General features: G+C 37.0%; 1 protein-coding gene across 4 annotated transcripts in view; it reads right to left on the minus strand.

The window, feature by feature from the left end:
- VWDE (von Willebrand factor D and EGF domains) overlaps positions 1-6,230 on the minus strand; it is an 81,613-nt gene extending 75,383 nt beyond the window's left edge. For 2 of the 4 annotated variants that reach the window (XM_055392159.2, XM_055392156.2), the window contains exon 1: positions 3,773-6,230. In XM_055392159.2, coding sequence (XP_055248134.1) covers positions 3,773-3,830 — 58 coding nt within the window. In that variant the 5' untranslated portion in view covers positions 3,831-6,230. Of the gene's footprint in view, positions 1-3,763 lie in introns of all 4 variants that reach the window. The other 2 variants (XM_031013558.3, XM_055392154.2) reach the window with 1 other exon arrangement.
- Positions 6,231-12,053: the final 5,823 nt, after the last annotated feature.

Below are 12,053 nucleotides of genomic sequence, written 5' to 3' on the forward strand. Positions count from 1 at the left end.
GATTACAATGGAATGAAATTAGAACTCAATAACAATGAAATTTTAAAAACTTTACAAATATGTGGAAATTAAACAACCGAAATAATCACTGAGTCAAAGAATAAATGAAAAAGAAAATTAGAAAATACTTGAAGAAATGTTAAAATGAAGACACAATATAGCAAAATGTATGGAATGCTGCTAAAGTAATTCTTAGAGGGACATGTATAGACAGGAATATGCCTATAGTATAGGAGAAAAAGATGAACATCAAGTTAACCTTGCACCTTAAGACACTGTAAAAATAAGAGCATTCTAAACCTAAAGGAAGCAGAAGGAAGGAAATTTTAAAGATTGGATATAAAATTGATGGAACTGAGTATAGAAAAACAATAGAGAAAAATCAGTGAAACCAAAAGCTGGTTCTTTGAAAGAATCAACAAAACTGACAGACCTCTAACTAGATTTATGGAGAAAAGAAGAGAGAAGATTCAAATGACAAGAAGCAGGAATGAAATAGGGGACACTACTGAAAACCTTATTAAGGAATACTATGACTGTTATATGCCAATAATTATAGTTAACTTAGATGAGATTGACAAATTTCTAAAAAGACAGGAGCTGCAAAACCATCTCAAGAAGAAAAATACAATCCAAATAGATTTATAACAAGTAAAAATATCAAATCAGTCAAAAAACTACCCACAAAGAAAAGACCTGGCCCAGATGGCATCAATGCTAAATTCTACCAAACATTTCAAAAAGAATTACCACCAATTTGTCTCAAACACTTTCAAAAAATAGAAGAAGATGGAACCCTTTCCACCTCATTGCACGAGCCCGGTATTATAGCCCATTATCCTGGTTACCCTGACACGAAAGCCATAAATATATATAACAAGAAAAGCTGACTATAAACCAATACATCTCTGGAATATGAGTGAAAAAGTTTTCAGCAAACAGAATCCAGGAACATAAAGCATACATATAGAAAAATTATGACCAAGTGAGATTTATTCCAGGAAAACAAGGTTGGTTTAATAACAAAAATCGAATTACTATAATAAACCATATAGATAGCATAAAAGTTGAAATCCACATGTTCATCTCAACAGACACAGGGAAAGCATTTTTAAAAATCCAACACCTTTTCATGATAAAAACACTCAACAAACTAGGAATAGAAGGAAGTTTCCTCAACTTGATAAAGGATATATACGAAAAGCCCATAGCTTACATTTTATGTGATGAAGAAAGACTAGATGCTTTCCTATAAAATCAGGAATAAGACAAGTATGTCTACTCTCACCATTTCAATGCCACATTGTACTTTAGAATAGCTAATTCTACCCAGGGGGATTAACCAAAATAAATAAATAAAAGATATCCAGATTGGAAAGGAATAAGTAATACCATCTCCATATAGAAAATTCTAAGGAATCAACTAAAAAAACTAAAGTATAGTAGTCCCTCAGTATCCACAGGGGATTATTTCCACGACCCACAGAATGGGAGAAAATAATTGCAAATCACATATCCAATAAGAGAATTATATCTGGAATATGCAAATAACTTATACAACTCAATAAGAAAAAGGCCAAGTACCCATTTTTTAAAATGGCAAGATCTGAGTATTTCTCTGAAGAGAATAAGCAAATTTCTCATAAGGACATTAAAAAGCTTGACATCATTAGCCATTAGGAAAATGACAATCAAACTACAATGAAATACCACTTCACAACCACGAGGATGGGTAGAATCCAAATCTCAGTCAATGAAAACTGTTGATGGAAACATGAAGAAGTTAGAAGCTTTACACACTGTTGCAGAAATACAAAACAGCACAGCCACTTTGGAAAACATCCTGGCTGTTCCTTAAGTAGTTAATCATAGTTACCCTATGACCCGGTATTTCCACTCCTAGGCATTTATCTCGGAGAAATGAAAACATACATCCAAACAAAACTTGTACCTCGGTGCTTTATAGCAACATTATTTATAATAGCCAAAAGGTGGAAACAACTCAAATGTTCATCAACAAATGAATGTACATACAAAATATAGTATATCCACACAATGGAACATTATTCTATCTTAAAAAGAAATGAAACACTGGTACATGCTACAGGATGAATGAACCTTGATAATACTGTGCTAGATGAAGTAAGCCAGTCACAAAAGACAACCTATTATATGATTCAGTTTACATAAAATATCCAGAATAGGCAAATGCAATGAGACAGAAAGTAGATTAGTAATTCCTTATCGCTGGGGAGAAAGGGAGAGTGATAGCGGGCATGGGGCATGATAGCCCAGGGTACAGTATTTCTTTCTGATTGATAAATATGTTCTAAAATTGACTGTGGTCATCGCTGCATATACCTGTAATATACTATGAATATACACATATCTGTGAAAATGAAAAACCACAGAGTCGCACACTTTGAGTGATTTGTATGGTATATGAACATCTTAATAAAGCTATTTGAAAAAAAGAAGTCTCAATAAATGCATTTTCCATTTACCTCGTCTTCTAGTTTTACTCCATTAAACATAAAGAACTTGACAATGTTACCAATTTTATGAACTTAAAACCTGGTAATGGGTAATATTTGTCTTCAGTAGAGAGATTACAAAGCTATTATATAGAGGCAAAAAGGGTTATGCGGTCTATAGTAAACATGAAATCATCTTCCTTTATAAACATTGGTAATTTTTTTCCTGGAAATATTTATCTAAGTGTAATGAACAGATATATGTTATTACATGTATTTTTTAAAGTTATTCATAAAGATTTAGTAACTCTGTAAGCAAACCAAAGAAGGACCAGAAAAAATATCATTGCAGAAAATAATAAATTTGATTTTAGTATTTTATTTTTAAGTTTTGTATAGGATAGTGTTTGTATTCCCCTTATACAAAGCAAACTTATATCAGTAAAATGAGTTAAGATCAAAAAATGATAAGACAAAACTATGCCCTGGACTGCTATAAATGTTGTACATAATGTTTTTTCAAGCTGCAGATGGTTGAACACAGATCAGACTTATTTCTGAAAAACGTAAGGAAACTTGCAATATAAGAACAAGTCACCTTTCATTAATATTCCTATCTGTATGAACACAAAAAACAAGCAGAAAGGGCTAATGAAAGTAGTTTTGGTTTAACTTCACTGTATTTTAAACTAAATGTTCTTTGTCATGGATTAAAGAAGTAGGAGGGGAGTATTCGCTCCACAGAGATCTCTTTTACAGTGCCAAAACTGATTCTAACATATATATACAAAAACCATAATACAGTATAATACGGATATACAAAACTTAACTTGGTGATTTATTGTAGGGATAAAATGTTCACCAATGAATTATTTCTGAGGGTCCGGTTGGAGGTGGAATTCGTGCAGTATGGAATTCAACTCTGTTCTGAGAATTCAGGTCCACTTGCGGCTAGCACACCTTGCAGATCCGGCGAAAGTTTCTTACAGTAAATTACAATGACCTCAAAGAGCAGGATAACAGCAGGAGAAACAACCAAAAACAGAACCAAGGGTGTAGAGTAAGAGGAGGCAACAACCGCATGTGCGCAAAAGAAAACTGAAGAGTTTTCAAGCTGGAAATTGACCTCTTCAAAGACAGCGGAGGGACACAGAGGAGGCGGGTGAGGAACAAACATCGCTTGCTGCCTTGAAACGCACAGGGACGCTCCCCAAGTCGTCCAAAAAGTCTAGCCTAGTCCCTCTACCGCCCACGCGGCGCCACTGCGCGCCCACCCCCGCGCGTCCTACCTCGCTGACCTTCCGCCCAGGCCAGGAACATCAGCGCGATCACCAGCACGCAGGCTCCGCCAGGCATCGCTGCTTCCGCAGGTGGGGCGAAAGGCGTCGCAGAGCCCGGGCCGCGGGTGCCAGGAGGATGGGGCCACAGCAGCGCTTCGGGCCTCCTTTCTTGGATTTTCTCAGTCTGTTGCTGCTTGGAACAGGGAAGCTCCGCGTCTTCGTTCTGGGTCGTACCCAGTCCTTTCGTGGGATAGAGCCTTCGCGCAATCCGTCTGCGACTCCTCCCTTCCCATTTTGGCTGCTGGCTGACCTGAAAGCCACGCCCAACCTGTCCCCATAGCCCAGCGTGTACTGGCAGTGGCTCCGCCGCCTTGGATGTCACCGTGCAGTCGCACAGCCAGGAGTCAAGCTACAGGGATGTAGCTCTCCGCGCACTGCGTCTTGCTGTTCTAACAGAGGCTGTATGAAAACTTGTTAATCCTAGAAACTGCTCAGATGGACCTCGCATAAAAGAAGCCTCACAAGGTTCCGTTGGAAGGGGAAGTTTCCCATGATTGTATCTGCAGACGGATTCCTAACTGCGTAATGGGCGCTGCTGGTTTGCACCCCAAGGCGAAGGCGCTGAAAATGCTCCTGTCACCTTAGACCTCAGTGATGAACGACAGGAGGAGGAAGTAGACACTAACGTTGCAACAGTAGATGCCCTTTCTTCTGCCTCTGTGACAGGTTTTCAGAAGGGGAAAGGACTGCATTTAGACACTAGCCAAACCATGAGGTTTGTCACCTGTATTTGCCAGTGATTCCCAGAGCTCTTACAGTTGTCCCAGGACGCTTTAGCACATGGCCACACGACTCCCAAGGTTGACCTGGGAGTTACTAGAAGATCAGAGGGCTCTAATGTCGTCCCCCAACCTCGTTTTTGTTTTGTTTTGTTTTGTTTTGTTCTGTTCTGTTTTGTTTTGTTTTGTTCGAGACAGGGTCTCACTCTGTCACCCAGGCTGGAGTGCAGTGGCACAATCACAGCTCGCTGGAGCCTTGAACTCCTGGCGTCAAGCGATCTTCCCCCTCAGTCTCCCAAAATGCTGGGATTACAGGCGTGAGCCACCGTGCCAGGTCTAAGGTCTTCAGAAGTGTGGTTGCCTCTGCAGAGGAGCAGGGTCCTTTTTTCAACTGATTCTACATCTTTTTATGTCTGAAAATGAAACCTCACTGTCCTAGTTTTTCCCTGGCTGTCTCATTCCTTGAGTCTCCCATCCATCACCTTGCACTTGGTTCTCACAGAGCCTTTACCTGAAGAGGATAGTTTGGGGGTCCAAGTGGGCACCAAGGTTCCACCCACAAATTTGGAGGTTCAAGGTTGGCCTAGGCATGGTGGTGGAAACAGGAGGTGTCCAAATGCATAAACAAGTATTTTTTTAATTGCATATAATTCTTTATTTTTAATTTGAAAGGTAAATTACCATTTAAAATTTTAAAGCTTATCATCTCCATAGTAAAAATATTAACCCATATTGGAAAATAATTTCTTTTTGGTACACAATACTTGTGTGTAGCCATCTTTCAAATGCAACAAGGGCACCCAATTTTCTGGATTAAAAATAAAATATTACTTTTTGGTGGACGGTAGGCAGGTGATTTTTATCTTAAGGCTTAAGTATGGAAGGGCAATATAATGTAGGCACGATGAAAACCCAGAGATTTCTTAGTGTACAGTTAAGTCTTTTGTTTCCGCTTTAAAAATTCTAATAAAACACAGACAAGAAATTAAATGTCAGTTTTCTCAATCTATTTGTGAAATCACCAGGAACAAAGTAATTTGATGTGAATCAAATCATAGCAGGTCTTTTGTGAATTTATTTTCTAACAGTATCTATACAAATGTAGTAAACTTTTATACTTTCTTGGAGGACAACATTACTTATCTAACTTCCATCAAAATACAATTTCAAGTATCGTGGTCCTTATTTTTTTCTTCAGTTTTTGATTGTTTATCAGTTTATGAGTTTACAATAAACTTGTGCCAAAACCCAACTTCCCTCCATGTGAGTTAAGATGGAAAAAACTAAAAGCAACTTAAGAATTTTTTTTCAAGTCTCAGTAACCTGTCTTGGATCTGCAAGAATGTATCAATTAAATGTTAGTTATATCACGCCTGTAATCCCAGCGCTTTGGGAGGTCGAGGTAGGCGGATTGGCTGAGGTCAGGAGTTCAAGACCAGCCTGGCCAACATGGTGAAACCCCATCTCTACTAAAAATACAAAACATTAGATGGGCGTGGTGGCGTTCGCCTGTAGTCCCATCTGCTCGGGAGGCTGAGGCAGGAGAATCGTTTGAGCCCAGGAGGCAGAGGTTGCAGTGAGCCAAGATAGCTCCTCTGTACTCCAGCCAGGGCGACAGAGCAAGATTCCATCTCAAAAAAAAAAAAAAAAATTAGTTATAGAACTGTATGAAAAACAAAAAGTAATAAAAATGTTTTAATCTATGTCTCGTGAAGTTAATCAAAAATTGGTATAAGATTCTTTTTTATATTTTTGAACATTAAAAACAATGGATGCATGGTACCCCGCAATATAGAGACTGACAGCACTTGTAAAATGCAGTAAATATCACTGAGACAAATAATAAGAATGTCAGAGGGAAGAAGAAATGAAGCCAAGTGCTAATAAGTACGATATAGCTTAAATTAAAAGATTAATAGGAGAAAATTTTCAAATGATAATTTTCTAGGAAAAGGAGATAACTCAGTTTTTGTCAGGTTAATTTACAAAGTGATGGGCTTGAGTGCAAAAAAATACCAAAGTCAAGGGGCAGAAAAACCCAGTGATTAAGTTCACAAATCCTAGGTTAAAAACACCTGGGCTGTAATTCTAGATCCGCTACCTATTTATCAGAAGTGTAATCTTGAACAGCACACTCAACTCCTCTTAACCTCATTTTTCTGTACAATAGAAATGACAATAATAGTACCCCATAGAGTTAAAGAATCAAAAGTGTATGTGCATGCCTGTGTGTGGCTGTGAGCGTGGAAGAGCATCTGGAGAAAGAGCACTCAGAATAGCATTTGGTCCAAAGTAGCTATTATGGTTGAATGTAACAGTTTACTGTTATTAGAACTAGGGTAATATTCTACATAATTATACTTTCTCTTATATCTTATTATATAAAGGTGCATCATTTCTTGGCACTACTCTATTACAGTGTCTGCATAGTTTGGAGTAACCTTCCTGGAAAATACATATTTATGTAACATATGAATTCCTCATCCCATGTTTTACTAAATGAGTGAGCCCTTTTCCAGAAATGTAAAATTGATAGGATTGCTTCTGGGGTTTACTTGAGCTGAACACAAGTACACTCAGAAGCAGAGGCTAAAACATACAGCAGGTCATTGGTCATTTTGTTTAACGTCACTTTGTTATAACACTGATGGAAAAAATCGATTTCCAGCAGAGGCCAATGTCTATGTGGAATTGGCACGTTCTTTCCATGTCTATGTGGGTCTTCTCTGGGTACTCCCGTTTCCCTCCACTTCTCAACTCTCTGTGTGTTGGGTGAATTGGCATGTCTACATGGGCCCTGCTTGAGTGATTGTGGTTGGGTATGTGAGTGCGCCCTGCGGTAGGATGGCTTCCTGAAGAGAGCTGGTTTACACCTCATGCCCTGAGCTCCTGGTGTAGGATCTGGCCACCTGTGATCCTGAACTGGAGTAAGGAGGTAAATAATTATCTCGTTTTCATTAATCTTTACTCAATGTATGTATAGTTTATTTTACTGTTTAATATTAGAAGTATTTTGGTCTTTTTTTAGAAGTTGGTGATGTTTTTGTGACCAGAAATATGGTATAGTAATTTAACTCATGTTGATATCAATTTGTCTGTAGTAAAACTGGTTTCATTACGTGTAGTTTCACTTTACATCGCAGTTTTCAATAACCTATGGACACCGTTGAGGACTCATTGAATGTGGCTATAAGTGTGGTCAAGTAATGAAAACTGATCAGCTGAGGGAGGAAAAAGACAAAAGTGGACGACCAAAATGAAGGTGAGGTGAGAAACAACATGTGAGAATAGAGAAACAGAGAAAAGCACCCATACACGTCCACACGTGCACACACACACAAAAAGACAGACAGAGAGGAAGAGAGACAGACAGACAGTGACAGAAAGAGAGATATGCTAATTCCTGATGGCTTTCCACTCAACAGCTCCAGAATCTTTCGAGGACTGCCTATGTTTCCTGTCTTGGATTAAGAAAATGTGGCACATATACACCATGGAATACTACACAGCCATAAAAAATGATGAGTTCATGTCCTTTGTAGGGACATGGATGAAACTGGAAACCATCATTCTCAGCAAACTATCGCAAGGACAAAAAACCAAACACCGCATGTTCTCACTCATAGGTGGGAACCGAACAATGAGAACACATGGACACAGGAAGGGGAACATCACACTCCAGGGACTGTTGTGGGGTGGGGGTAGGGGGGAGGGATAGCATTAGGAGATATACCTAATGCTAATGATGAGTTAATGGGTGCAGCGCACCAACATGGCACATGTATACATATGTAACAAACTTGCACATTGTGCACATGTACCCTAAAACTTAAAGTATAATAATAATAAAATGTAAAAAATTAATTAATTAAAAAATAAAAAACAAATTTTTTAAAAAAAAAGAAATACCCCCAATACACTGCCTATAAATTAAGGTTAAGTGACTTTGAATTTGTTTTGCTGTTGTTGTTTACAAACAAAAGAATATTGTCTAAAACCTGTTTGAAAATATAAACTATAAATTATTAAATATTTGGTTGTGCTTATGCATTTGCCAGAAGAAACCGAAAAATGCCCTTGAGATTTGTATTGAAACATTACAGTGGTTTGTTTAGGAGGAAATGGACTCATCATTTGACCACATAGAAGCTATCCAATCAAAAAGTTTCAGGGAAAAATATGGTGTGTTCATTGCAGAATGAAAGAAAATCAGCAGTTAAGCTGATTTTGTTATGATAAGCTCAATATGTTTCACAAGAAGATTATTCAGTGCTAGAAAGTCTGGAATACCATTGGCTTTTCCTTCCAACTAGCCAGATGACCACCTATAAATGATTAATAACTTCACTGTAGACAGTTATAGAGATTGTAACTAAAAATAGCTACAGAAAAGACAAAGATTCAGTGGTACTGAAGCCCAATAAGTAATATTTGCCAAATATGCCCCATCTCTAATTCTCATTCATAGGCTGAACTTCCTGTCTTATAGTTTCTTTCCTTTTTCTGCATTTAAAAGTTCCTTCTTTTTAAAAGTGTTGAAAATGCATGAGAAAAAGCTGGATAGGAATGAAGAGAGAAACAATTTTGTTTCATTAAACATAGTAATAAAGAAAAACAGTTGATAGTTGAAAAGAGAATGCCCTAAAATCTGCATTACAAAAATGTTTTACCTGTGATATATCTGCTTCATACTGATCAAGAATTAGGGGGAAAAAATGTAATTTTTAAAGGAAAGGAATTAAAGCAAATCACTTATTTAGTTGTTCCTAGAAAGCCCTTTTAAACCTGGTTCCTCTTTTAGTCTTCCCTGTTTTCGAAAATGGCACTATTGAGTATCCCTCGTCACCAACTAGGAAAAAGGCATGAGGCTCCTCCCTTCTCTCTCATTCATGACTCCTTTGTATTCAATCCATGAATAAGGAGTCCAAAGAAATCTCACACTCACCTGTTGTTCTGTGTCTTCTCTGCCACTCTGCTGGTCAAGCCTCCCCCATGACTTATGTGGATCACTGCAGAAAATACCACATTTTTTCTCTGAGCTTCACTCAGGCCCCATCCAATCTACATCTCTGCCATATAATACCGGGATGAGCTTTCAAACGGTAAATCACACCATGTCCCCGCCCTAAAACCTTTCACTGGCCTCCCATAGATAATGGGTAAAAATACCAGAGGACTGTTACCTGCAACAGCTAGCCCCTGCCTACCTGTTCAAACTCAAATACATTGCTTTTCTCCCACTCCCACTCTCCCTCCTCAGCTCTCATATGTGCTATACTTCAACTCACTAGCCTTGTGAACGTTCCTAAAAGTTCCTAAAAGAAGGCAACCGTTGCCCCTGGAAGGACTGATTGTTTATCCTACAGGTCTCAGCTGAATTTCACCTCCTGAACACCCTGTTTAAATTGGCTCCTTATCCCAGGTCATTCTCTAGCGTTACACTATTTGTTTCCATTTTAGAAATTAAACTAAATATTTAATCTGTATCCTTGCTTATTGTGTGTTTTTTTGTTTTTGTTTTTGTTTTCTTACTAGAATATAAGGTCTATACAGATAGTGGTCATGGTTCTTTTACTCACCTCGCAGTATCCCTGACATGAACGAATATAAGATTAGTATTTTTAAGGATAGAGTTCTAACAATGTCCATATTAAAAGAAGAAATGAAACTCTGACTCTAATTTTACTGTACTTTAAATTAAATATCAATTCAACAGAAACATGCCAATTGACTTGGTTAGAAAATTAGTATTCAGGATACATTTACTATCTTAGATGGTGGTTCTTAGTCCTTCAAACACTATGTTAGATTCTGATTGCCATTTTAACTAATTACCGCAAATTTTGTAGCTTCAAACAACACAATTTTTTATTTGTTTATTTTATCATATTACCTTATATATCTGGAAGTCAGAAGTATGAAATGGGTTTCTTTTTTCTTTACTTTGTTGATTACTTGTCATTTATTTTGTTTTATTATTTCCTACTTTTATTTTTTCTCAGCATTGAGGTATAATTGATGAATAAAAATTGTTTATGTTTATGTTGTTTGTTTGACTACCATCTCCCCATTTGTACATGATATTTCTATAAACATGTACATTGTGAAATGATTACAGAATCAAGTTAATTAACATATGTATCACCTCACATAGTGAACCTTTGTGTGTGGTGGGAACACTTAAGACCTACTTTCTTAGCAAATTTTAAGTATACAGTATAGTATGTTAGTATATTAACTATAGTCACCATGCTCCCCAGAATTTATGCATCCTGTGTAACTGAAACTTTGTACCCTTTGACTAATAGCACCCATTTCCTCCACCCCAACAACCCCTAGCAACCATTATTCTACACTCTGCTTCTGAGTTTAACTGATGTTTTTAGATTCCACATATAAGTGAGATCATGCAATATATTTTTTTCTCTGCCTGGCTTATTTCACTTAGCATAATGTCTTCTGGGTTCATTCATGTTGTCACAAATAATAGGATTTCCTTCTTTGTTAAGGCTGAATAATATTTCACTGTATATATATGTATATACACATCATATTTTTAAAATTTATTTTTCTGTTGATGGACACAGGTTAATTCCATATCTTCACTATTCTGAATAATTCTGCAATTAACAGGGGAGTAAATATCTCTTTAAGATACTGATTTCATTTCTTTTGGTTATATAACCAGTAGTGAGATTGCTGGATCATGTGGTAGGTCTATTTTTAATTTTTTGAGGAACCTCCATGCTGTTTTTTATAATGGCTGTACCAATTTAAATTCCAACCAATAGTATACAAGGGCTTTCTTTTCTCTGCATTCTTGCCAACACGTTTTATGTTTTGTCTTTTTGATGATAGCCTTTCTAACTGATGTGAGGTGAAATCTCATTGTGAATTGGATTTGCCTTTCCCTGATGATTAGTTGATGTCGGGCATTTTTTCATATATATATTGTCCATTTGGATGTCATCTTTTGAGAAATGTCTATCCAGATCCTTTGCCCATTTTTTAATTGGGTTATTTCTTCTATTGCTATTGAGTTCCCTATGTTTAATATATTTTAGATATTAACCCCTTAACAGATGAGTGGTTTGCAAATATTTTCTCTCATTTTTTAGGTTGATTCTTTGCCGATTGTTTCCTTTGCTGTACAGAAGCTTTTTAGTTCAATGTAATCTTATTTGTCTATTTTTGCTGTTTATGCCTTGCAAAAATGAACAAATTACTTTTTGAAGTCATAGGCAAAAAATTATTGCTCAGACCAAGTGAAATAAGCCAGACACAAAAAGAAAAATTCTGAATGATCTCACTTATATGCCATATCTTAAAAAAATAAATAGAGGATAAAACAGTAGTTATTAGGGGCAGAGGAGAGGGGAGCATAAGGAGATGTGCAGATCAAAGAATACAAAGTTGCAGGTATGTAGGATGAACAAGTGTAGGGATCTAATGTACAACATAAGTTCTGTTGTTAATAATACTGATGTCTTCAGGATTTTTGTTGAAAGAGCAAATTTTAA

The sequence above is a fragment of the Gorilla gorilla genome, chromosome 6 (genome assembly GCF_029281585.2).
Source record: "Gorilla gorilla gorilla isolate KB3781 chromosome 6, NHGRI_mGorGor1-v2.1_pri, whole genome shotgun sequence".
Taxonomy (NCBI): domain Eukaryota; kingdom Metazoa; phylum Chordata; class Mammalia; order Primates; family Hominidae; genus Gorilla; species Gorilla gorilla.